This window comes from Lissotriton vulgaris, chromosome 1_1 (assembly GCF_964263255.1).
Source record: "Lissotriton vulgaris chromosome 1_1, aLisVul1.2, whole genome shotgun sequence".
Classification (NCBI taxonomy): Eukaryota; Metazoa; Chordata; class Amphibia; order Caudata; family Salamandridae; genus Lissotriton; species Lissotriton vulgaris.
In genome coordinates this window covers 1,992,081,592-1,992,109,266 of record NC_141685.1, presented here as the reverse complement: position 1 = coordinate 1,992,109,266, position 27,675 = coordinate 1,992,081,592, and the positions used below count along the sequence as shown (strand labels likewise).

The 27,675-nt window shown below is 45.4% G+C and overlaps 1 protein-coding gene across 1 annotated transcript in view; it reads right to left on the bottom strand.

Annotated features, from left to right (window-relative positions):
* Positions 1 to 25,234, bottom strand: part of UCMA (upper zone of growth plate and cartilage matrix associated) — a 92,152-nt gene extending 66,918 nt beyond the window's left edge. Inside the window, exons 1-3 of the mRNA XM_086919842.1 lie at positions 25,089 to 25,234; positions 23,113 to 23,178; positions 22,932 to 23,027 (exon numbers count right to left, since the gene is read on the bottom strand). Coding sequence (XP_086775968.1) covers positions 22,932 to 23,027; positions 23,113 to 23,178; positions 25,089 to 25,146 — 220 coding nt within the window. The 5' untranslated portion in view covers positions 25,147 to 25,234. The remainder of the gene's footprint in view (positions 1 to 22,931; positions 23,028 to 23,112; positions 23,179 to 25,088) is intronic.
* Between the last annotated feature and the right edge of the window lie 2,441 nt (positions 25,235 to 27,675).

The window sequence follows — 27,675 nt, the reverse complement described above, 5'->3', positions numbered from 1 at the left end:
AGCAGGACGGAGAGCGAGTATGCTTTAAGATCAGCGCCGCCTTCCGCGTGGGTGTTAACAGGCTTACAGCGTGCGCGCCAGAGAGCGAGCGCTGTGCGGCCCGCTTACCTGTCCGTCGGTGTCTCCTGGCAGTCATCCGTACTGTCTGGGGGGGCACCGGCGATCGTCAGCGGGAGCTGTTTGTAAGATCGTGTTCAGTTCAAACAGCATCACGTGATCCAGTACGGTCACGTGATGTAAGGGAATGCTGGGACATGTAGTTCCAAGCGGTTCTTTTCAGATACCTCCCTGTTGGCAAGGCAAATTACTCTTTGGGCAATAGTTGCACATAGAGATGACACTATTATGTGCCAATATTGTTAATAATGCTGGAACGTACCCAGAAATTGATTTTTGATTTTTGTCATCAAAACGTATTGCCTTTTTGGCGATGACTATTTTAAGGGCTTTTCTTTGTATAATAGAGGCATTGATTTAAAAGTGAGTTGGAACATCTAGCAATAGCCTGTGTGGTTATAATGAGTACCTAGCCTGATGTGAGGATTCATTGTGTCAGGATTCATAGTGTCAGTCAGAGACAAAGCGACTGAGAGTATAAGCATGTAATGACATCATTTAGAGGGACATCCAGGGTATTGGCTCATTGAGGCCCTCCTTATCGCTGTTCAGGCGGTAAATCCATTTCTGTTCAATTTTGAACAAGAAGCGACTAATGTCAGCACAAGAATCAGGGATATACGGTTGTTCCAGGACTGTCCAGAAGAAGTCTTCGGGGCCATGTCCTTTCTCCAAAAAGTGTGCAGTGAGGCGGGTAGCCTGTTTTCGGCATCGTACTGTACTTTTATGCTCTTGTATCCGTGTTCGTATTCTCCTGGTGGTCATCCCAACATATCGTAATGGGCACGGACACGTTATCAAATAGATGAGGTTACTGCTGTTGCAGTTGGTGAATTTGTTTTGTGTCCATGGGCGGTTGGTGCCTATGTCGATCACGGTGGATTTACAGGTTTGGGGACAGACAGTACATGCCCCACAAGGGTGATGACCGACAACGGGAGGTAAGTCCCACAAGGTGCCCACTTGTCTTGATTCCTTGTTACGTGGGCGTGTGTGGACGAGCTGGTCTTTTAGATTGGGTCCTCTTTTGAAGGCAAAGATGGGTAAAGCGATGTCATCACCTCCGGTTTTCAAGATCGACCAATGTTTCTTTATGATCCTTTGTACTTGGTTCGATCGACTGTTGAAAGTATTGACAAAGGCAATACGATTGGTCTTTTCTTTAGGAGGGAGTATTTCCAGTAGGGACTCTCTGTTATTATTAGACGCCCTCTTTTTAGACTGACGGATAATTCTCTTTGGATAGTTTTTCTCGCTCAGTTGAACCTCCAGATTTTTCGAATGGATCTCAAAGGCCTCTTTGTTAGAGTAGTTTCTTTGTACCCTGAGGAACTGGCCAAAGGGCAAGTTGTCCCTCAGGGCTCGTGGATGGCAACTATCATATCGCAATAGTGCGTTTTTAGCCATCGGCTTCCGATAAAGCTCTGATTCGATACCAGTTGGAGTTGCATGTAGCCTCAGGTCAAGGAATGCCAAGGATGTCCTGCTGTATTCGATGGTGAATTTGAGGTAGGCGTTCTTACTATTCAACCATCCATGAAATGACACTAAGTCTTCTTCCGTGCCTCGCCACACCACCAGGATATCGTCAATATAACGTTTCCATACATGTAGTGATGGTAAGTATGGATTGGCGGGCGTTAGGACATCCTGCTGTTCGAAATTATGGACGTAAAGGTTCGCCAGACTCGGCGCGAAAACGCTGCCCATACTGGTCCCGGATGTTTGCAGGTAAGTGGTATCCTCGAAACGAAAGTAATTCTCTTTCATGGCAATCTCCGCTAAATACATAATAAAGTGTGTTGGGGTGATGGACTGGTGGTTGTTTTGCTCCAACAACGCTCCTACTACCTCAAGGGTTTCGGTTTGCGGGATTGACGTATATAAAGACTCCACGTCAAACGATACTAGAATATCTGTATCGATGTCGAACTATACTGTTGGGAGGAGTCTTAGCACATCTTTCGTGTCCTGCAGGAACGTGGGCATTGCCTTGACCATAGGATTCAAGAAATGATCGACAAAGGTCGAAAGAGGTTCCAAAACCGAGCCAATCCCTGAAATAATAGGCCTGCCAGGTGGCGGCCTCTGAGGTTTGTGCACTTTAGGAAGACAATAAAAATACGGGATCGTAGGGTATTTGGTAACTAGGTATTGGCCTTCCTGTGGTGTTATCCAACCCTCAGTTGTTGCTTCCTCTACCAGGTTGCTTATTTTAGATTGTAATTTCTCTGTTGGATCTTCTCTCAGTGGCAGGTAAGACTTCCGGTCACTCAACTGTCGGAGGCATTCATTCCTGTATGTCTCAGTGTCTAAAATAACTGTAGCACCGCCTTTATCGGCCGGCTTGATAGTAATCTTGTCATTAGATGATAGTGAACGCAAGGCCAGCTGTTCGTTTCTTGAGAGATTCATGAAGGGTTTAGTCTCTGTTTTGTAGAGGCGTGTAATATCATTTTCCACGGCTGTTTCGAAAGTCAAAACCTTGGGAGGTAAAACAGCACTTGGTGGGTTAAATGTAGATGGCTTCTTCAGTCCGGTGTTTTTATCTTCAATGGCAGTTCCCATGGTTGATGGTTTAGAAAAGAAATAGTGTAATCTTATTTTTCTGAAGACCTTGGCTAATTCAATTTGGGCTATGAAAGGATCCCCTTTCTGGGTAGCCACAAAACCCAAGCCTTTATTCAAAAGACGCTCTTCGTTGGGAGAGAGTACATATGAGCTAAGGGTCATCACGAGGGTGTCTGGTTGCTTGTCCCTGCAGTGTCTTGTGGGACTTTCTTCCCGCTGCGGAGGTCCATTCTCGATTGTGGTGGAGTGTTCGTATTCCAGTGGACCTGTTGTGTCGTTGTTCCTTGTCTCCTCCTGCCCCTGCCTCGTTTTGGGCCAAACCCTAAAAAAGGGAAGGAACCAGGGCCTTGTTGCATTTGGAGGGGACCAAAAGAAGGACCCATTTGGGGAGGGCAGTTTGGTCCAAACATCCAAGGGTTAACCGGCCACCACGGTTGAAAATTGTTGAAGTTCTGTGGTTGGTGTCCATTCCTCCAATGTCTTCTGTTTCCTCGGCCCCTGGAGGTTTGATCAGCAGATCCATTTTGTGAGGTGTCTGAATCACTAGAAGCCCCATCGGAGCTTGATGTGCCATACGTCGAGCCACCCTTTTTGCCACCTCTATTGAATGTTGGTGCTGTGTATGTATCGCTTGTGTATGGATATACTCTCTCCATGGAGAATTTCGCTAAATCCTTCTTAAATTTTTCTAATTTGGTGAACAGAATAGATTCTTTAAAGTCTTTGTTATTCTTGTCACTGTCATCTTGTCCCTTTTTGAACAATCCGCTTTTTAGAGTGGTTTTTATCTGGCCCTCAAGTACCTGAATCTCAATTAATATTTTGTCCGCTACTCTTTTTGCGGTTTTGATGATTAGGACTAGCCAGTCCCTTGTACACCTCCAGGCTATCATTGACCAGTCTTTGAGGAAATCTTTATCGTCAAGAAATAGACGTGGTGCATTGTTAACAATGAGGCCCGAGGGTGCACAATTGTCTCGAAGGTATTGTGCCATGATTATGCCATGGACGGATGTCATGGTGTGGGATTTTTTAAGAATTAGAACCTTTGCCCAACCATCATCGTTATTTGTCACTTGGGCTGGGACCGGAATGCTATCTAGAAGACTAGGATTTTCGTCCAGAATGTTTTGTACCTCCGCACTTTCAAATGCTAAGCCCCAGTTAGTCGCCATATCAAAAGCTGATCGCAGCAGAACAGATACAGAACAGGGAACCCACTGTTATGGGAGAGATGTGGGGAAAGCCTCGCAGTAAACTCAGTTGTGCTGGAGACCGTAGCGGTCAACCAGTATTAAAAAGACCCACAGCCTTAGCTGTACTATTCACACACACAACCAACAATTGAGGAAGGGTCTAAGGGCAAGTTTACCGACCAACCAGGTATATGCCCCGAACACAATACTACAACAACAAATAATACCTGGGGGTCAAAGTAATAGTAAGTCAAACGGAATGGATCACAAAACCAAAACTACGCAAAAAACACCAGTGAGAATTTCATGCATGCTAGTAACTGCAGGCCTAGTCAAGGCTCAAGAGCATATGGAGAAAATAGTTCCCATCAGAAGCCACACTGTACCGCCCTCTTTCTCATCATTTGGGTTCTCCTTACCCAGGAGACAAAACGGCCGGTCTGATGTTACCGTGACCGATAAATGTGACAAGTGGGTAGTATGTTTTGTACAGAAATTAATTCAAGTGGCTACTGAAAAAAGCAGTGTATGGTGATAAGAGTGAAAAGTGAGGGGTTGTAATAAAATTAGGTGAATCGGGTAGAAAAACAGAATTTATTAATATCTCCCAATCCCTAAGATTAAAAAGCAAGTGCGAGTGCAGGTTTGAAATAATAACCGCACTTAATGATGGTCAACATGTTTCTGCATTACATAGAACAGAGTTTCAAAATGCATTCTTCAGGACCTTCTTAGAAAAACACTACTGCTTTGGTAAATAATAATGAAAAAATATCACCTGAAAGTCCCAGGTGTACTCAACCGTATACTGTTAATGCATAGTATCCAGTGGCATCGGATCCAGACAGAAAGACAGACAAACAGGAAAAAACAAAAGAACATGAATGATTCATATTCAAATAGTTTTTTAGTAAAACCATAGTGTGATGAAGACGCATTCACACATACTAGGACATAGTTTCCAATATACACACTCACCCAAATATGATGGTTGAGAGGCTTCACCCCACCTGGCTGCAGCGCAGGTAAAAGGAGCACCGCTCTAAAAACAATTATGAGTCACTTTTAGAGGTGTATCAATAAAGAAATAAAGAAATGGAGTTTACACGGAGGCAAAAGATGACTGGGTACCCCCATTGAGTGCTGCGTGGATTTATTGCAGATAACCCGCCAGTACTAGCAATAAATCCACGCAGCACTCAATGGGGGTACCCAGTCATCTTTTGCCTCCGTGTAAACTCCATTTCTTTAGTTCTTTATTGATACACCTCTAAAAGTGACTCATAATTGTTTTTAGAGCGGTGCTCCTTTTACCTGCGCTGCAGCCAGGTGGGGTGAAGCCTCTCAACCATCATATTTGGGTGAGTGTGTATATTGGAAACTATGTCCTAGTATGTGTGAATGCGTCTTCATCACACTATGGTTTTACTAAAAAACTATTTGAATATGAATCATTCATGTTCTTTTGTTTTTTCCTGTTTGTCTGTCTTTCTGTCTGGATCCGATGCCACTGGATACTATGCATTAACAGTATACGGTTGAGTACACCTGGGACTTTCAGGTGATATTTTTTCATTATTATTTACCAAAGCAGTAGTGTTTTTCTAACAAGGTCCTGAAGAATGCATTTTGAAACTCTGTTCTATGTAATGCAGAAACATGTTGACCATCATTAAGTGCGGTTATTATTTCAAACTCGCACTTGCTTTTTAATCTTAGGGATTGGGAGATATTAATAAATTCTGTTTTTCTACCCGATTCACCTAATTTTATTACAACCCCTCACTTTTCACTCTTATCACCATACACTGCTTTTTTCAGTAGCCACTTGAATTAATTTCTGTACAAAACATACTACCCACTTGTCACATTTATCGGTCATGGTAACATCAGACCGGCCGTTTTGTCTCCTGGGTAAGGAGAACCCAAATGATGAGAAAGAGGGCGGTACAGTGTGGCTTCTGATGGGAACTATTTTCTCCATATGCTCTTGAGCCTTGACTAGGCCTGCAGTTACTAGCATGCATGAAATTCTCACTGGTGTTTTTTGCGTAGTTTTGGTTTTGTGATCCATTCCGTTTGACTTACTATTACTTTGACCCCCAGGTATTATTTGTTGTTGTAGTATTGTGTTCGGGGCATATACCTGGTTGGTCGGTAAACTTGCCCTTAGACCCTTCCTCAATTGTTGGTTGTGTGTGTGAATAGTACAGCTAAGGCTGTGGGTCTTTTTAATACTGGTTGACCGCTACGGTCTCCAGCACAACTGAGTTTACTGCGAGGCTTTCCCCACATCTCTTCCATAACAGTGGGTTCCCTGTTCTGTATCTGTTCTGCTGCGATCAGCTTTTGATATGGCGACTAACTGGGGCTTAGCATTTGAAAGTGCGGAGGTACAAAACATTCTGGACGAAAATCCTAGTCTTCTAGATAGCATTCCGGTCCCAGCCCAAGTGACAAATAACTATGATGGTTGGGCAAAGGTTCTAATTCTTAAAAAATCCCACACCAGGACATCCGTCCATGGCATAATCATGGCACAATACTTTCGAGACAATTGTGCACCCGCGGGCCTCATTGTTAACAATGCACCACGTCTATTTCTTGACGATAAAGATTTCCTCAAAGACTGGTCAATGATAGCCTGGAGGTGTACAAGGGACTGGCTAGTCCTAATCATCAAAACCGCAAAAAGAGTAGCGGACAAAATATTAATTGAGATTCAGGTACTTGAGGGCCAGATAAAAACCACTCTATAAAGCGGATTGTTCAAAAAGGGACAAGATGACAGTGACAAGAATAACAAAGACTTTAAAGAATCTATTCTGTTCACCAAATTAGAAAAATTTAAGAAGGATTTAGCGAAATTCTCCATGGAGAGAGTATATCCATACACGAGCGATCCATACACAGCACCAACATTCAATAGAGGTGGCAAAAAGGGTGGCTCGACGTATGGCACATCAAGCTCCGATGGGGCTTCTAGTGATTCAGACACCTCACAAAATGGATCTGCTGATCAAACCTCCAGGGGCCGAGGAAACAGAAGAAATTGGAAGAATGGACACCAACCACAGATCTTCAACAATTTTCAACCTTGGTGGCCGGTTAACCCTTGGATGTTTGGACCAAACTGCCCTCCCCAAATGGGTCCTTCTTTTGGTCCCCCCCAAATGCAACAAGGCCCTGGTTCCTTCCCTTTTTTAGGGTTTGGCCCGAGACGAGGCAGGGGCAGGAGGAGACAAGGAACAACGACACAACAGGTCCACTGGAATACGAACACTCCACCACAATCGAGAATGGACCTCCGCAGCGGGAAGAAAGTCCCACAAGACACTGCAGGGACAAGCAACCAGACACCCTTGTGATGAACCTTAGCTCATATGTACTCCCTCCCAACGAAGAGCATCTTTTGAATAAAGGCTTGGGTTTTGTGGCTACCCAGAAAGGGGATCCTTTCATAGCCCAAATTGAATTAGCCAAGCTCTTCAGAAAAATAAGATTACACTATTTCTTTTCTAAACCATCAAACATGGGAACTGCCATTGAAGATAAAAACACCGGACTGAAGAAGCCATCTACATTTAACCCACCAAGTGCTGTTTTACCTCCCAAGGTTTTGACTTTCGAAACAGCCGTGGAAAATGATATTACACGCCTCTACAAAACAGAGACTAAACCCTTCATGAATCTCTCAAGAGACGAACAGCTGGCCTTGCGTTCACTATCATCTAACGACAAGATTACTATCAAGCCGGCCGATAAAGGCGGTGCTACAGTTATTTTAGACACTGAGACATACAGGAATGAATGCCTCCGACAGTTGAGTGACCGGAAGTCTTACCTGCCACTGAGAGAAGATCCAACTGAGAAATTACAATCTAAAATAAGCAACCTGGTAGAGGAAGCAACAACTGAGGGTTGGATAACACCACAGGAAGGCCAATACCTAGTTACCAAATACCCTACGATCCCGTATTTTTATTGTCTTCCTAAAGTGCACAAACCTCAGAGGCCGCCACCTGGCAGGCCTATTATTTCAGGGATTGGCTCGGTTTTGGAACCTCTTTCGACCTTTGTCGATCATTTCTTGAATCCTATGGTCAAGGCAATGCCCACGTTCCTGCAGGACACGAAAGGTGTGCTAAGACTCCTCCCAACAGTACAGTTCGACATCGATACAGATATTCTAGTATCGTTTGACGTGGAGTCTTTATATACGTCAATCCCGCAAACCGAAACCCTTGAGGTAGTAGGAGCGTTGTTGGAGCAAAACAACCACCAGTCCATCACCCCAACACACTTTATTATGTATTTAGCTGAGATTGCCATGAAAGAGAATTACTTTCGTTTCGAGGATACCACTTGCCTGCAAACATCCGGGACCAGTATGGGCAGCGTTTTCGCGCCGAGTCTGGCGAACCTTTACGTCCATAATTTCGAACAGCAGGATGTCCTAACGCCCGCCAATCCATACTTACCATCACTACATGTATGGAAACGTTATATTGACGATATCCTGGTGGTGTGGCGAGGCACGGAAGAAGACTTAGTGTCATTTCATGGATGGTTGAATAGTAAGAACGCCTACCTCAAATTCACCATCGAATACAGCAGGACATCCTTGGCATTCCTTGACCTGAGGCTACATGCAACTCCAACTGGTATCGAATCAGAGCTTTATCGGAAGCCGATGGCTAAAAACGCACTATTGCGATATGATAGTTGCCATCCACGAGCCCTGAGGGACAACTTGCCCTTTGGCCAGTTCCTCAGGGTACAAAGAAACTGCTCTAACAAAGAGGCCTTTGAGATCCATTCGAAAAATCTGGAGGTTCAACTGAGCGAGAAAAACTATCCAAAGAGAATTATCCGTCAGTCTAAAAAGAGGGCGTCTAATAATAACAGAGAGTCCCTACTGGAAATACTCCCTCCTAAAGAAAAGACCAATCGTATTGCCTTTGTCAATACTTTCAACAGTCGATCGAACCAAGTACAAAGGATCATAAAGAAACATTGGTCGATCTTGAAAACCGGAGGTGATGACATCGCTTTACCCATCTTTGCCTTCAAAAGAGGACCCAATCTAAAAGACCAGCTCGTCCACACACGCCCACGTAACAAGGAATCAAGACAAGTGGGCACCTTGTGGGACTTACCTCCCGTTGTCGGTCATCACCCTTGTGGGGCATGTACTGTCTGTCCCCAAACCTGTAAATCCACCGTGATCGACATAGGCACCAACCGCCCATGGACACAAAACAAATTCACAAACTGCAACAGCAGTAACCTCATCTATTTGATAACGTGTCCGTGCCCATTACGATATGTTGGGATGACCACCAGGAGAATACGAACACGGATACAAGAGCATAAAAGTACAGTATGATGCCGAAAACAGGCTACCCACCTCACTGCACACTTTTTGGAGAAAGGACATGGCCCCGAAGACTTCTTCTGGACAGTCCTGGAACAACCGTATATCCCTGATTCTTGTGCTGACATTAGTCGCTTCTTGTTCAAAATTGAATAGAAATGGATTTACCGCCTGGACAGCGATAAGGAGGGCCTCAATGAGCCAATACCCTGGATGTCCCTCTAAATGATGTCATTACATGCTTATACTCTCAGTCGCTTTGTCTCTGACTGACACTATGAATCCTGACATGATGAATCTTCACATCAGGCTAGGTACTCATTATAACCACACAGGCTATTGCTAGATGTTCCAACTCACTTTTAAATCAATGCCTCTATTATACAAAGAAAAGCCCTTAAAATAGTCATCGCCAAAAAGGCAATACGTTTTGATGACAAAAATCAAAAATCAATTTCTGGGTACGTTCCAGCATTATTAACAATATTGGCACATAATAGTGTCCTCTCTATGTGCAACTATTGCCCAAAGAGTAATTTGCCTTGCCAACAGGGAGGTATCTGAAAAGATCCGCTTGGAACTACATGTCCCAGCATTCCCTTACATCACGTGACCGTACTGGATCACGTGATGCTGTTTGAACTGAACACGATCTTACAAACAGCTCCCGCTGACGATCGCCGGTGCCCCCCCAGACAGTACGGATGACTGCCAGGAGACACCGACGGACAGGTAAGCGGGCCGCACAGCGCTCGCTCTCTGGCACGCACGCTGTAAGCCTGTTAACACCCACGCGGAAAGCGGCGCTGATCTTAAAGCATACTCGCTCTCCGTCCTGCTGCAAAGCCAAAAATCCTTTGAACCAAACTTCGCTTGACGCGACTTGCGAACTAGCATACGTGTCACTACTTGATCCTAGTCATTATTCTGATCGCTGTGGCATAGTACTGGCGGGTTATCTGCAATAAATCCACGCAGCACTCAATGGGGGTACCCAGTCATCTTTTGCCTCCGTGTAAACTCCATTTCTTTATTTCTTTATTGATACACCTCTAAAAGTGACTCATAATTGTTTTTAGAGCGGTGCTCCTTTTACCTGCGCTGCAGCCAGGTGGGGTGAAGCCTCTCAACCATCATATTTGGGTGAGTGTGTATATTGGAAACTATGTCCTAGTATGTGTGAATGCGTCTTCATCACACTATGGTTTTACTAAAAAACTATTTGAATATGAATCATTCATGTTCTTTTGTTTTTTCCTGTTTGTCTGTCTTTCTGTCTGGATCCGATGCCACTGGATACTATGCATTAACAGTATACGGTTGAGTACACCTGGGACTTTCAGGTGATATTTTTTCATTATTATTTACCAAAGCAGTAGTGTTTTTCTAAGAAGGTCCTGAAGAATGCATTTTGAAACTCTGTTCTATGTAATGCAGAAACATGTTGACCATCATTAAGTGCGGTTATTATTTCAAACCCGCACTTGCTTTTTAATCTTAGGGATTGGGAGATATTAATAAATTCTGTTTTTCTACCCGATTCACCTAATTTTATTACAACCCCTCACTTTTCACTCTTATCACCATACACTGCTTTTTTCAGTAGCCACTTGAATTAATTTCTGTACAAAACATACTACCCACTTGTCACATTTATCGGTCACGGTAACATCAGACCGGCCGTTTTGTCTCCTGGGTAAGGAGAACCCAAATGATGAGAAAGAGGGCGGTACAGTGTGGCTTCTGATGGGAACTATTTTCTCCATATGCTCTTGAGCCTTGACTAGGCCTGCAGTTACTAGCATGCATGAAATTCTCACTGGTGTTTTTTGCGTAGTTTTGGTTTTGTGATCCATTCCGTTTGACTTACTATTACTTTGACCCCCAGGTATTATTTGTTGTTGTAGATAAGATACCCCCTACATTTCAAACTTGGATCGCTAGACTGTTAGCCTCATATAATTTAGAGAAGGCTATATATGAGAGAAAAGGAAAAGGGGCAACAAAGTTGGGAGAGAAGATATGGAAACCCATAACGAGGTGGAAACATAAGCAAAATAGGGCAGGAGTTGGCTAAACAGCGGTATGTAGGAAAGATAATTTGTGAGACGAAATATATATATTTTTTTCTTTTTTTTCCCTGTTATCTCTTCCTCCCATCTGTGTTTTCCTGTTTTTCCCTTTTTTTTTCTTTCTCTTTTTTTTTCTTTCTTCCTTTCTTTTGAAATACAAAGTTTGAGGAGTATCGTTGCAAGAGTGCATATGTAATGTATTTATCCCATATTATAATAGGACATATAATATATGCTTTTGTGTTGTAAATCTGATGACTGTAATTCGGGGGGGAAAAACTGTTTTAAAAAAAATCACAATAAAAATATTTTTAAAAAAAAATACTCTGGAGGTGAGTATAAGTAGTGTAACTCCAACAGGGCTGAAGGTCAAACAAATCAAGGAAATAATCAAATAGCTAAAGGAAGACAACTTAACTGAATCAGGGGCAATAAATACCATCTTTGAAACCAAAAAGATGGATATGAAGTAACGAATAGGAGTAAGAGTGTGAATAAGAGAGCCAGGATACTGGTCCCACTGAGGAGCTATAACACAGAGTAGGCAGTTAGATGAGGTGGTACATATGAGTCATGAAATTAAGCATTCACATGCAGATGTTTTCCAAGGAGTGATGTTGTTATGAAAGGATTTGAGACTCTGAAAAGAAAGGGCATTCTTGATATGAATATGATGGGCCAGAAATTCTCAACAATCGAGCGATCAAGAATGGGTGTTGAAGGAGGGGTTTGACCTGTGCAACTTTAATGCAGTTCTGTATGACGTCATTTTGAAAAGATGAGTTGGTCAAGATCAACTAATGAAAGGCAAAGTCTTAAACAATGCCTTTGACAATGAAAGAAGACATCGGGTCACCAAAATATGAGAAGGGTTTCCTATCTGAGACAGTAGAGAGAAGGATGTCGTCAGGTATGACAAAAAAGGAACTTTGGAAGAGAGGAAGCCATGAGGAAGCAAGAGCAATGTTAGAATGTTCCCAGATTGAAGAGATGTCGTTAGAGACATCAAGTTTCTGCCTAATTTACTTTATTTTGCCTGAGAAGGATGAGGCAAATTTGTTGAACCTGGTAGCATCAGGAACAGAATCATAGGAGCTGTTTGTTTGAGATATGATCATTTCAAATTGTTTCCTGTGACAATTTTGACAATTCTGTTTTCACAGTGAGAATCAATGACTTATAGCATTTTCTTAAGTTCCATCTTGCTCAGTGACAAAGGGGTTTTCATGGCACTTCAGAATCGTCCAGCTCTTCTGACCCAGTATCTTTCAAGACTAGAGGCTGGATGAGAACCACCTTTTACAGAGCTTGATGTTATTAGGGGTTTTTATGGAGAGAGTGGTAGAGAGGTTTTGATGGCACAGTAATTTGCTTCAAAGAGAAGATTAGAGCTGTAGGATGCAGGAGGGTGAACAAAGACAGAGAAGACAGAAGTGTACTATCTGTAAGCTCATAATCAAATCATTTTGATTTGAGATAGAGAAACAGCAATACGGGTAATGGGAAGAAAAGTGAGTGATGATGATGAGCCATCCTACCAGCATTATATTAACAGTAATATGTGGTAAGTGTTGGCTCTCGGCAGGGTCACCCCAGATTTTTGACCTCATCTACCTTCCTTTGCTGAACCGGTTTATGTTTTCTTTTAGGACTCTGTGCACTTTTCTTTGCTTAACAGTGGTAAAATGCTTGTGCTCTCCCTTTTAAACAGGGTAAAATTGGCCTACACCTAATCAGTACCTTTAATTTGCTTGTAAGTCCCTAGCATTTGGTAAAATGTTTTCCCAATGTCTATATATGAAATGCTACTCGTGGCAGCGGCACTCATTGTGCCAGCCACTAAAGTAGCACTGTAAAACATATCTGAGGCCTGCCACTGCAGCCTATGTGTGCAGTTTTAAACTGCCATTTCAACCTGGCAAAATAAACTTTTTGCCAAACCTAAACCATCCCTTCTTCTACTTATAAGTCAACCTCTAGGGTAGGCCTAAAGGCTCATAGGGCAGGTTGCATCACATTTCAAAATTAGGACACGTGTACATACGTTTTATATGTCTTGGCAGTGAAAACCTCCTAAAGTAATTTTTTTGACTGTTTATTGTTGTAAGGCAGTTCTCTCCAATTGACTAACACTGGTTTACCTTATTATATTTAAGTGCTAACTTCAAATTGGGAGCAGATAGAGATATACTGTTTACACTCAAATGAATTATAATTTAAATCCTCTTTAATACTAGAGTTAGATTTTATGATATAACTCTGAAAATGCCACTTTTCTTGTCCCAACCAACTGTGCCTTTCTGCCGGTATCCTGGGTCATGACTGTTAATGACTCTGCTGTTGGGGTTTGTGTATTACTTCCAGGCAGTGAGACAAAGGAGGCTTACGAGTGGCCAGGAGGGGCAACCTGACAGGATGGCTGAGGAAGGGCTATACCCAGCTTCACTTATACTTCAGATGGCTTTGCCTACAGTACAAACAAAGGAACCTGACACCAGGCCTTCCCTGTCTTTTGTCACTCTGAGTCTACACAGTTTGGAGCCTGGACCAGTGGAAGAATTGACCAGACCCAGTTTTGAAGGTAGGTCAGGGAGTTCCCCCACACAAAGGCTGGCACCAGGTATAAAAAAGGAACCTTCAGAACCACTCATCAGAACAATCCCGGACTTGTGGAAGATTCAGCGGAAGGACTGCCATGATGCCAGAAGAACTGCCCTGTGCTTGGACTGCCTTGCTGTCTGAAGAAGAAAGTTTGGACTGTCTTGCCTTGATCCCAGGGTAACCAGAATGATTCCAAAGGTCAGTTGGATGACCTCCAGTGTGAGCCACAGGGACACAACAGTAAGGACCCCTAAATCAGAGGCTGCCGTAAAAAGTACCAACTCTCCCGCTGACGCAGAAGTCTGACCCTCCATGTTGAAGACCATACAATCGATGGTCAATATCATGGAAATACCATTCAGCAAAAATGGAACTCCAAATAGAGATAGTGAACACCGGAGCCACCCATGTGACTGAGATCCATGGCAAGATCTCTGACTTAAACAATCTCATCAGAAGGACCCAAGATGACGTTAGAGAGCTAACCCCAAGGTGAACATGCACTCCAACACTGGATAAACTGAGTACATTACCAGACACCCTTGCCAGCTTTTTTTTGAGGCCCCTAACGGATGATAGGATCAACCCACTAACAGTTGAGACAGTGGAAAAAGGGGGCAGCCAAGTGCCGACACAACTGGAAACAACAATGACTAGCCACTACGTACATAGTCCTACTCCATCAGCTAAACTTTTCCCTGGCTCCCTACTGCTTCTAAACCTCACCGAAGAGTCACAGAACCAGGTGTAGCCGCAAACCGAGAAACAAAGGGAGAAATACCCAATATCGACTCCAGCAGCAGGATAGACTCAAGCCAGCTTGGCCTCAATAGCTCGCCTCAAAACACATCACTAGTAAGTCCAACCAAAGCAGTTGGAGGTGCAAGATGCAAAATAAGATAAAAACTTCCCTAAAACTAACTGGTTGAAAAATTATGCCATCTTTGAAAAAGCCACTCCAAAGCCAGAAAGCAACGTGGCCAAATCACCCAATGAGGAAAGGAGAAGGGTGGCAGACACAAGCAAGGACAAATCTCCTTCAACACAAGCAGCATCAACAGCAGAAGGCCGGCATCCATTAAGGGACCAAGGCGCAAGAAAAGGGCCTCCTCCCTCTACCAATCTCCTGACAGCCAACCCACCTAAAGAAAATGCAAGCAAAAAGACAGTTAACTCCAATCACAATGCTCAGTGTCACCTAACGGCTCACAATTCATTCAATTGCTCACCGCCCACCCATAAAATACCGACAGCAAACCTAGCTAAAGAAACTGAGTACGAGCTGGCCAGTGGATTGCTCCCCTCTTAAATAATGACTCCTGACATCTACCCCAGAAGCCACAAAAACAACAGCTTGGTCCTGAAGAGAACTATTCAAACCAAACCTGCGGACCACAGGCAGCACAAAGGTCCAAAGGTCTCACTGTCTCTACTAATCTCAAGCTGATTCCCAAGAGTACACCCTATGAGATCCATGATGTTAGAAACCACAGCATAACCCTGTTCCACCCACTGTACTGCTCAATAAGAAGCAATGATATCCTCAATCGAGGCAACATCGTAACACTGCTGAAAAAGATTCCAGATCTAGCCAAGGCAACATCAGCCGGCATTGAATACGTTACATTTGTAAACATAAAACATAAACCATGGTCAACATGTCAGAAAAGGTACAACATGAAAGCAACTGCTTCCTAACTTGGGGCATTATTGTGTAAAAATATCTAGAACCAGGGGACCAGCACCCACTTAGAAGGAAAGAAGGCAGTGAGCCAGGAAATGCGAACAGCCTGTCAAAGCAAAAACCATTCTTAGTGCTGAAAAATGTTCTAGGGGCAAGTCCACAGAGTAGGGAAATAACGAGTGGATCAGAACCAATACCCCACTCCATGAGCCAGCACTGGAAATAGCCAGCGACCAGCGTGTATGAGTGGATTGCAAGAGCACTAAATAAGCCACAACCAGCAAGGTGACTGGTGGCAGTCCAAGGAGACGTCACGGAACTAGTAACACCAACTCTTCGATTTTGTTCTTGGAACATTCACGGCTTAGCCAGCAAACTCCAAGCCCTGGACCTCATCCCCTTCCTTCAAACCTTTTCAGTGGTTGCCTTACAGGAGACCAGAGCTCAAGAACCGATCTCCATCCCAGGCTTCTCACATCGTGTAACCCTGGAAACCAAAACAATCATAATTTGGAAGCAGTAAAGGTGATCTTGCAATTTACCTGTCCACATCAATCAAGATCATCACAAAGGAGCAAACAACAGACACAGACAACATCCAAATACTGCACTTAGCAATGTAGACAGGGCGAGCTGCAACCACAGGCATCTCAATGACATTAGTAAACCTCTACGTAAAAAACTGTAAAGATCACGCAGACACACTGAAGAAGCTGCGTGACAGTCTCATGAGACATGGGGCATTCCACCCGCAGCCCCTGATCATAGGCACAGGCGACTTTAACACTTACCTACTCGGCTCCACACCAACGCGTGAGATCACTGACTAAAGAGGCCCAAACTTAAACATATTGATCTACGGGCCCGGAGCGGCTGTTTACAAGGCGATTTTCGACCCGCCATGTCTTTTCACTCCACCAGCGGAAATTCTCTGGTCGACTACACTTTTGGTTCCTTGCCCCTACCCCAGCATCTACGCCCTTTAAAAATGGGGGAAAGATAGGAGCGTGACCATTGGCCGCAGGAGCTGGAATATTTCCTTGAGGTGGCCGAGAACACACCCACTGCAGACCATCTGGGATCAACCTACCTCCAGGACTAAGGAGGGTAAAATGGTCAGCAACAAACATGGACTCTCTGGAACAGGAAGCTGAAAACCACTTCAAGCAGGCTCACAGCAATAGAAACTCTCTGAAAAGCAACTGGGAAACATTTACAGCATCCTTCTCCCAACAACATGCCTCAAAGGTCAACTCCCACACAGCTCATACATCAACAAGCCATCCAGCACAAACTCAAAACATGTGTTGAGCAGAGATCGAAAATCACCTAAAAGTTAGGTCAACGGAGCCCTGAGAGCAGTACAATGGCTCCCTCAAAATGAAATTGTTACACTTAATCTCAGGCGCAAGAAAAAAGAGCTAAACAGGTCCATCTAGACCAAAATGAAGGAAACTGCGGGCAGCTTCTGGGTCAAGCTCACCTGGGATACAAAGTACCACAACAATACCTTCTAGCGATCTGTTAATACCATAAAAGACACAGCACCCCCACACCCAGGATCAAATCTGTCCAAAGAAGCCTGGACCTCCTTCCTTGCCACTCTTTCAACAGCTCTACAAATGTAGCAGATACATCGGGCCATCCAGGGGTGGCCTCAGTAGACGAGCTACACCTCCCAGATCTTCATCCATCCATCGTCTCAGAGGAGGAGCGAACCCTAGACAAGGACACGATGAAACAACAGATAACTAAAGGCAGACTTACAGGTGCTCCTGTCCTGAAAAGATTCCCTCAGCCCATCTATAAGACAAACCCAGCAAAATGGGTCGGGTATATGGTCCCTCTATTCACCCACGCTCTGTCAGGTGCCAAAATCCCAGCTTCTTGAAAAGCGTCTACCATCTCACCAATCTTTAAGGATGGTGACAAGTCAAAACCCTAAAGTTACAGATTGATAGCCCTCATTGATAATGAGGCGCAGTAGTATGCGGGCTTTCTGTTGGAACGACTCCTTGACAGGGCTAACGTCACTTCATCCTCCCGAATAACCAGACGGGGTTCACAAAAGCAAGCTGGGACTCTGACAAACATCATGGCACTGACCCTGCTGCTTGAAGCTTCAAAATCAACCAAGCAACCAATTTATCTATGTTACATAGATAGCAAAGCGGCCTTCAACTGTGTCACACGAAATCTGCTCTGGAGCACGTTAAGAACTGGGATGCACCGCCAATGGTTTTAGGAGCAATTGAAAACTGATATACAGGCACTTGGATCAGAATAAATCTGGGCAATGGGGCTAAACTTTCCAGGGCCATATCAATATCCGAGGGGCTTAAGCAGGAGTATGTTCTGGTCCAGATGCCGACGCAGCAAGAATGGTCACGGGAACTAAGAAATACGAGCACATCTCCTCGGCTCTTAAGGATCTGAAGTGGCTCCCTATTGACCAACGAGCCAGCTTCCGTACAGCCTGCCTCACACACAAAGCCCTGCATACAGGCAAACCAGAATATCTGGCCAACAAGCTCAAAAGGGCTGGTCAGTCTAGGAACCTCAGAAGCTCCAACAGGCTCCTACTCATTCCTCTGAAATCCCAGAAACACAAAACATCTAGCAAATCCTTTGCGGGTAATGCTCTCAAGATTTGGAACGCCATCCCCCCACATATCAGAATGACCGCCTCCTTCCCGAAATTCAAGATGTTACTCAAAGTCCTCTTCCTTGAGCGTTCTGGATCGTACTAAGAACTCCACTTTTGACTTTGAAGGACCATTATCTCTGCGATCCCAGAGCCGGTTGACTTGCTTATGTTTCTCCGCCCTGTTTTGCGCGCTTGCTGCTATTGTACAGACTTTACTTCGCCCATGTGCTCCCTGTCCTGTTTTCCATCCTCACTGTCTTTCTGATGCCTTTGTACCTGTTGTGAAGCGCTCTGATACCCTCGGTCCAGCTAGCGCTATACAAAACTTTAATAAATAAATAAATAAAAATAATCTATTCTCTGCAGACCTCTCCTCATCCTTGTCTTCGGTTAATTCTCAAGGTCCGAAGCTCTGCACTATTCCCCTTTCAAACTTGCTGTATGCCAATGGCTTGGTTTTGTTCAGCCTGACCCAGGTGGGATGCAACACCAGGGCCAGACTGGGAACCAAAACCGGCACTGGCATAGTGCTCGCCCCCCCTACCCGGGGTTGGGGGTGCCGCCGAGCTCGTTGCCAGGGCCGGTTTTGGGCCGATTTTGTTACAGGGCCGATATGCTGCAAAAACGTCCCTGTAACAAAATCGGCCCCCAGGGGCCCAAAACCGGCACCCACCCATGCGGCGCACCAGGGGATTGCCCGGTGCCCGCTACAGCCAGTCCGGGCCTGTGCAACACCTTCTGAATACCACCCACGACTAATTACTAAAAGACAGACTGACAATCACCACCAAGAAAACCAAAATCATGAATTGCTGTAGAAGAAAGGGCAGTAAAATCAGCTCGTTCCTCAACTCGACAAAGGTCGAAGAAGTCACTGAATACAAATATCTCGGTCAAACATTTGACAATACAGAAAACTTCAAACCGTACAGGGAGAAAATAACTAGAAAAGGGCTCGTAATGGCAGCGGGTTATCAGGGTACTTTTCAGGAACCTGAATGGGCTGTCGTACATCCCCATTTTGAAATAGCAATGACGAAGATAGTCTCAACTCTAGCATATGGAAGCGAAGCCCTTCTAGAGAGGGCCTCAACCACTCTGGACAATACTGTCATTGAAATCTACAGGGATATATTCGATCTACCCAGATATACCTCGGCCACCCAGATCAAGCCAGAACTTGGTCTAGCTAAACAAACTAAAGTTAGAAGCGTATCATTTGTCAAATTGTGCTATAGGATCCAGTCTGCTGAAAGGAACACCTTAATCACAACATCTAGCTGGAAATCAACAAACCCCAATCAGCAGCTGGAAAATATCTCAAAGATTCCATTGACCAGCTCGGACTAGCTCAGCTATGGTCCGCAATGCCCTCCATTGAGTCGTTTCTAAGGAAAGCCAGTAAAATCTCAAAAAGAATCTCATCCCTAGAGGACAAAGCTTCTCTTGAGAACTGTGCCCATGCATGGATGGTACCTAATAGCTACACACTGCTCAAACCACAATCCTATTTGGGCAAAGCCTTCAGCAGTAGGATCAAGGTAACCTTTTTAAACATCGCCTTGGCGTCCTCCCTACTAACGTGCCCGTAGTACCCTGGCTAAGGGCCACGGGAGAAGCTCCCTGTAGGTTGTGCGGCAAACCAAAAGTAGACGTGATTCACATTTTCTGCCTCTGCCTCTGCGGGACTACTTTAAATCTGATGAGCTGTTTCCACAGGGCCTTCTGGCTGGGGTCCGCTTCTGCAGACAAGCAGTAACAGCATGTCTGCATAGCTCACTCAGCAGTGATCTCTGTTATGTTATGTTATGTTAAAAATAGTCTTATAGAGCGCTCGGTTACTCGGGCAGAGTGTCCCGGCGCTAAAAGAGACCTGCAGTGGCTGAACAGAGAGAGAGCACAAGATTACTGCACAAACAACCACCCTGGTCTCCACCAGGGACAGGGCTAAAGCACTTTGCCCATTAAACTCTGCTCTGGACTTGAATTCATGGCTTACTCACAGAACTCATCTCCAGTAACTATTTGCACAGGTTTTCCCCTTGCAGAAAGTACTTTCTCCACCCAGGGGCGTAACAGAGGCCCCTGCAGCCCCAACGGTAGGGGGGCCCTCTACGTACCGTGCAGGGAGGCCCCTTCAATTTTCGCTACGCCAGTGTCTTCACCCAGACAACATGAATCCTTATTGTCTTAGGTAGAGGTAATTGCCAAACTTCTCATATGTGTAAAGTAACCTCTTGCTTACTTGCGCAAAATAGGACTCCTTTTTATACCCGGGACGCTGAGTTAGGAACATTGAGACCTTTCCGCTGCCACACACCAAGAAGTTTTTATTGTTTAATGAATTATTATCAAAAACAATAATTAATGGCATTTTCCTCTTTCTATGTGTGGTGCAGAATGCAGCTCGCATTGAAAGAGGAAAAAAACTAGGAGAAATAAAAGTATTTCTCCACGTTGTGCCATTCCTACGCCTCCCCTTGTAAACATGCCCAAGACCATTGTGCCACTGGTGGTTCAAAAAAAGTGACCCACTGGTGACGCAACAATCTTTTTAAATATGCCCCAACGTTTTTTACTTACTTACTTAGATATGTGCACTTTGTGTGGAAGTGGACGAAAGAGTGATTGCGTACAGTAATAAGATGAGTTGTGGTGAAAAGCCATGGATGATAGATGACTGTTGATTTTGTTGATGGCAGAGTGGATAATGCAGTGGGGGTTGTGCATGCATGCGCGTGTGTTTGTGTGTGTGTGTGCATGCGCACCAGTGGCGGCTGGCAGGGAACGGGGGTGGGCCAAAATTTAGTAAAAACACCTTTTCACGGCCTCTCTCCTCAGCTTTGGTCCCTTCTCACGGCTGCCTTCTTTGCTTCAGTCCCGGTAGCACACTGGCTCCTCTAAGCCAATCGCAACACTGCAATGCAGCGCTGTGATGGGCCTGAGCACCGTGGTTTGCGCTCAGACAGGGACTTGGAGCCTGTGCATGTTCCCCACTAGGCTGTGTATTACAGCCAGGTGGGAAACATGCAAAGTGCACATGACTGTTTGCCCGGCCCAGGTCGGCCGACCAAACCGTCATGCGCGCTTAGAGTGTGCCACCGCTCCTCCCCCTGAGACCCCAGTACCGCCCTAACTCAGCCCCATAGCAAACAATATAATGATAATAACCAGGTTATTATCATTTGATTTTTCCTGTTCTGAGTGCAGTGGGGCGACGCTCCTCCGCCTTAGTGGAGGAGCCACCCTTGTGTGTACGTGTGCGTGTGCTTGTGTATGAAAAATGTCAATATAAATATGGAGAACTGCATGAGGGGCCGGCATACAGTGTATTGAGTTTGTTAGGGTTGGGTTGTGGCTGTGAAGTGGAAAATGCGAGAAGGGTGACTGACAGGGAAGGTGTGCATGGGGAAACTGCATATTTTGAGTTATTTCACGTAATGGATAATGGAATGGATGAAATTGAGGGAAGTATACAATTAATGAAAGATGCTGGGTATGAATGGGTGAAGCTGAGGGTTATGGGCAAAGGCAAGGAAGCTAAACTGGATTTCAAGTTTAGTCATTTTATTATAAATCTTTAACATAAATCCTGAACAGGGATAGCGGTTTATGTTTCATTCTTCTGCCCTTAGTTAGACTTCACTGTGAATTTCGTAGAGATCACTCTGTTGTGGATAGTACTCCAGTGTCTCTTTATTCTGCACTTATGCAACCAACCACATTTACACCTTTTTCAACCAATGATTGATAGCTCGCGGTAGAAAAGCCAGCCACCGTTACCGCTTGGAGAGTGTTTATTCTGTTGAAATGATGGGTTGGTAACCCAGATATTATGTAAAAAGCGTTCTGTAGACTTCTGCATGCAGTGCCTCTGACCACACCTGCAGAGAGCTGCGTACCGCGGGCTGAAGTGAAATATCCTTCTATTTATACAAAAGTGTTTCTGCTTTGGCGTGAAGAAAAGAAAAGGGGAAGTTGATGAGAAGTTGCAGACTGTCGCAGCCCAGCAGGACGGCTCCAGTTAGCTGTTGGGCTGCGAGCTGAGCTGAGTCGCAGAGAGCGCAGAGCCATCCTCTGAACTTTCTCCAGGAGCCCCTGTGCCTCCCAGAGCCGCCTGCAGCTGCTGCTGTCCAGCACATAGTGCGCCTCTGTCTGCCCGGGCCCTCTGCTGCGAGTGCAAGGCAGGCACCCGGCGCGAGGCGGCGCAGTCCCCTCCCGCCCAGCGCCACGTTACTTTCCAGTGCTGAGGAATCTTCGTCACTGCGGACTACATGACGAAGAGTGCAGTGAGGGCAAGGAAGCGCGCCCACGAAGTGGACTTCAAAAATACGTCTGGCTATTTAACAAAAAAAATAAAAAATACGTCTGGACCGCTCTTGTCGCTCGGGATGGGCAGTATACTCTTCAAAAATGTCAGCACAGGGCATGATGTACAGGTTTCTCTGAAGTAATTAATAACAACCTGTCACGTTTGTTCGCCTTCATTAATTCAGACTCGACTATGTAGTCAGGCGTCGCCCACTATGGAAACAAAACGGCCGTGCACCCCGGCGGGGCGGCGCGTGCGTCACAGAGCGGCTGCCAGTGTGGGGGTGTCTGTCGGAAAGTGAGGTGATGGGAGGAAAGTTCTGGCTGTGGAAAGGATAGTAATGCACAGGCTCACCATTGATTTCGCCTTGGGTTTTGGGTGATCTTTTGGCGCGTTTCTTGAAGAAGCTGGACGCGTCGGCCTCCTTCATGAAGACCCTCTTTTTCAAACCTGGAAGGGGAGAAAGATTAGTGAGGCGGGGGCGAGGCGCGGAGTGTGCGCGCGCACGGGGTGCAGGCCGGCGGTCGCCACTTACCTTCTTTCACCTCCGGGCCAGCGGCTCTTGGGGACCGGACAGCGGCTCCTTCCCCTTCCCGGAGAACTGGAGAGAGAGGGAGAGAGCACAGCGCACTTCGATTAATCGGGGCTTTCGTGTCCACCTAGAGCCTCGCCTAAATACTATATATATATACTGCCTCTGATAGAATGGCTATATTCTGAGGAGCCGTCCCTTGTACCGGCTTCGGCCAGGCACTGGACCTTAGCCAGGCAAGGGAGAGCGGTGCAATGTAGCATCTCTAAGGTGCTTCCCTAGAAAGGTGGTAGCTTCGAAACGCTGTAACCAGGTCTCACCATTATGACATCGCGGTTCTGTAGAATATTTGCCTCAGACTCCAAAGGGGAGAAGCTGAGAGAACCCGTTGTGCCTTGAATCTGTTAGGCAGAGGCTACAAACAGGGCTCAGCAGCTAGCACTTAGCCCACCGGACTATCTTATCATCTGGTATGTATACAATTGGCCCCTTGAGGCTACAGCAACACTTTATTCTTTACAAGTACTCCAAACTAACACACACAGACCTTTAATACATACACTGGGTGGAAATTAAAATTACCCCGATAGTTCTGTTTCGATAAATATAATATTCGAAGTGTGTACGGAACCTTGACGGGGTCTTTCCCTTGCTGCCCTGACATTATGCATCGAATTGTTGGTTTCTGAATATAAGGTTCCCTTATCATCAATATGTGCAGATCTCCATATTTAATGTTTGCTAAGCCGATCATTATAGTAATATAAACGTAACCCCGATGGAAACTCCAGGTAAAGGGCATCCATTGCAAGGATGTGTATTTGGACATTTCACAATATGTACACAAGTAACAGACGAAGGACCAGTTTTTTGAGAAAGTAACACGAATAGCTCCCACAGTTACTTTAAATGAAGCCCCAGTTCTTGGATGAAACTGGAATGAACTTAAACAGTGCTTTATAAATTCATAGACCTTATGTCGCGCAATGGTTCGAATCGATACCATTTGCAACCAGTCAACTGCATTTTCCAACATGGCCTCAATCATGAAACCAGTATTTTACGACAGAAATGTTATCTAGACGCTGCATTGTTAATTCGGGAACCATAAAAATAGGGCTCTATTCGGAACTTTTGCATTTAACTATATACTGTGTGACCCTCGGCAAGTCATGTTATGTTCTTTTTGCATCTTCGTGTTTGAAACACTGAAGAAAATCACATACCTCTCATGGCCTTTAAAGGCTTAGGTTCGCCTTGCTCTCAATATGTATGCCTTACTCATCTATTCATGTAACCTGGAAGTGTCTTTGGGGGGAGTCCATACTTGCTGTTGTATTAAACATATGAGAGTGCACGTTCTTTTTGGGAGAACACATGTCGACTTCAGAGTACAAAGATAGAGGATGCAAGGTACTCTTCTCAGGACAGTTTATCGTGCCTTGAAAGACATTACAGTGGTATCAGCTAATAACATGCAACTAAAGGCACGCGCGCGTTAAAGCATGCGTTCCCATAATAGTTACAAGGATTTTCTGATCAATCACAGCGGCAACCTTGATTCATTTTGGCTCAGCGGGTTGGCAATGCGTTTTTTGAGGGCTGTCACACCATGTAAAGCCATTTTGAGATGAATAGATAGATGTCAGTTTAGTTCAGTAAATCTTTATTTCGAAGAATAAAAATTCCTCATAAAAGCACATTACATAAAATTTCATTAGATTTCATTACATTTCATTCCTGAACTTTTCATGTTAAAAACAACAATAGAGAAGAGAGGATATGATTCACGGGGCAGGTATGATTTTACAACACTAATTCATTTCTTGTATTCCTCATAGATAGATAGATGTCTGCTCTATTGAACGCCCTCAGGATGCACGGCTGCATCTTAAAACCAAGTCTGTTTAGAGTATGGGTCGCCCAGTGTCCTCTCCTCTCCCCGTAGAAATAGTCTTTAGAATGCAAATGTCACTTACGGGCTAGAAGTGCGACGGCCGCCAGGCAGCAGAGGAAGACCACCCGAGTCCAGTTCATCTTTGCAGGGCTCCGCAGGGCTCGTCCGAACAATGGTGCACACAGTCCGGCCGGGCTCTGAGCGCAGGCTGCACATTCCTCGGGAGTAGGGCGAGAGGGGAGGGAGGGGCTGGAATGTGATGGGGGGCCTGGGAGGGGCCGGAGGCAGGCTCTCAGCCACGGCCTGCAGTCTCCAGGTGCGCGTGCGAGCACAGCATCCAAGCTCGCGCAGTCACAGGCCTGTTCCCGAAATGTCCAGTGGCCAGCTCACTGAAGTATCGTGGCGAGGGTTGCATCCCTGGTCACTCCGTCCTGTACGTGGCATTCAATGTGAGCGTCGGACACTGCGCTCAGCGAAGGAAAGGACACGTTTACAGAATAAAACACTATTAATGTCATACTTTCAACACCTTGCATCTCCTTGGAGGGTGAAATTATGTGTTTTTCAGGGGGTAATCTCTTTGAATTCAATGTAGATTATACATTTTTGGAGGGAGATGAGTGTTTTATGAGCAGGCGATACCACTGAAATCTGCAGGTGGCGTTTCACTAGTTTGGAGGGTGACAAATGACAATGAGCTCTTGAGTGCCTATCCAAATGAGGGCGAGTTGAGAGGTATGTATCTCTAATAGGCTCAAATTAGCACAAATAATGTTCTAGTTAGTGAGAAAACCTAATCTGACCTGGCGTGGACATGGACGCGACCTAACAGTTAAGTTACAGCCAAGTACCACAGCATAAAAATACACAAAACCTGGGGTGTCCTGTAGAAAACCATTATGAAAACAAATAAACCATGCTTTCAGTCACGCTGTTGCCTTGTGCACTTCCGTAAACCAAGCAGGAACAAATGACGTCAGCACACTTCTCTGCGCATTATTTGTTTTGAGTTAGTTGCTATGCTCCAGTGCAGTCAGAGTGCATAACCTTAACTATGGCATGGCATGGCGATTGGTGACCCCAGCAGTTGGGGTGATCTACGGGAGAAATGTTGCACATTCCCCAAGTCTTCACTAACACAATTTAGATTAAGATTAACATTGAGTGTGCATTCGTCTCCCCCATAAATATTAGAATTGATTCCGCACCTCACTTTGCTTAAGGATCTACTTATCAATTTATTGATCATGAATAATCCCTTCTCGACTGACCATCGTTATTTGATCCAAATTCCAGTAAAATGAACTCAGCCCTGACTCCACCAGCGAAAGACAACCATCAGACGCGATCACTATTACTGGCCTAGGATATACTTCCATCGATTTTAAAAGCAAGATGGATCACTCCCCTTGTCAGGAAGCCTAACCCGGATTGTTGCTACCTAACTACATTTTGTCTCATTACAAATCTTCCCAGTATCAGGAAGATCTAAGAGAACACTATGACGAAATAATTTTAGTCAACACACAAAAGGTGATACGAGGATGCTTGCAATAAGTTTAACCGCAGGCAATCTCTCAGGATTCTCGGTGCAGTACAGACCATCAATCAGTCAATCAATCAATCAATCAATCATTTGTAAAGTGTACTACATACCCACGAGGGTCTCAAGGTGTGGGGGGGCACTACTGATCGAACAGCCAGGTCTTGAGTATCCTCCTGAAGGTCAGCAGGTCTTGGGTCTGTCGTAGGCTCAGTGGGAGGGTGGTCAATGTCTTGGCGGCGAGGTGGGAGAAGGATCTCCCACCGGTGGTTGTTCTTCGGATGCGCGGGACGGTGGCGAGTGAGAGGTCGACGGAGCGTAGCTGGCGGTTGGGGATGTAGAAGGAGAGCCGTCTGTTGAGGTAGACGGGGCCGGTCTTGTGGAGTGCCTTGTGTGCGTGGGTGAGGAGCTTGAAGGATATCCTCTTGTTGATGGGGAGCCAGTCCAGGTTTCTCAGGTGGAGGTGATGTGGCCGTGGCGTGGTACGTCGAGGATCAGTTGTGCCGAGGCGTTTTGGATGTGTTGTCGTTTGATGAGCTTGGTCGGGGCTCCCGTGTAGAGGGCGTTTCCGTAGTCGAGTTTGCTGCTGATGAGGGCCTGGGTGACTGTCTTTCTTGTATCTGTCGGGATACATCTGTAGATCTTGTGGAGCATGCAGAGGGTATTGAAGCATCAGGAGGAGACGCGTTGACTTGCTTGGTCATTGATAGCGTTGAATAGAGGATGATTCCCAGGTTGCGTCTGTGGGTGTCGGGCCTGCCCCCAGTGCCGTTGGCCACCAGGAGTCGTCCCAGGCTGAAGGGTTGGAGCAGAGGATGAGGACCTCCGTCTTGTCTGAGTTCAACTTCAGACGGATGGTCTTCATCCAGTCGGCGACGGCCTTCATTCCTTTGTGGAGGTTGGCTTTGGCGGTGATGGGGTCCTTGGTGAGGGAGAGGATCAGCGGAGTGTCGTCAGCGTAGGAGATTATGTTGAGGTCTTGCTGTCGGGCTACGTGTGTGAGAGCAGGGCCATGTAAATGTTGATCACAAAACAGTACCAGAGGGTCAAAAGTAAGACAGGCTAATTATCGAAGACAGAGAAGGTATAACGCTCCCACTTGCCATATAACTGGAAAAGGAGTAAT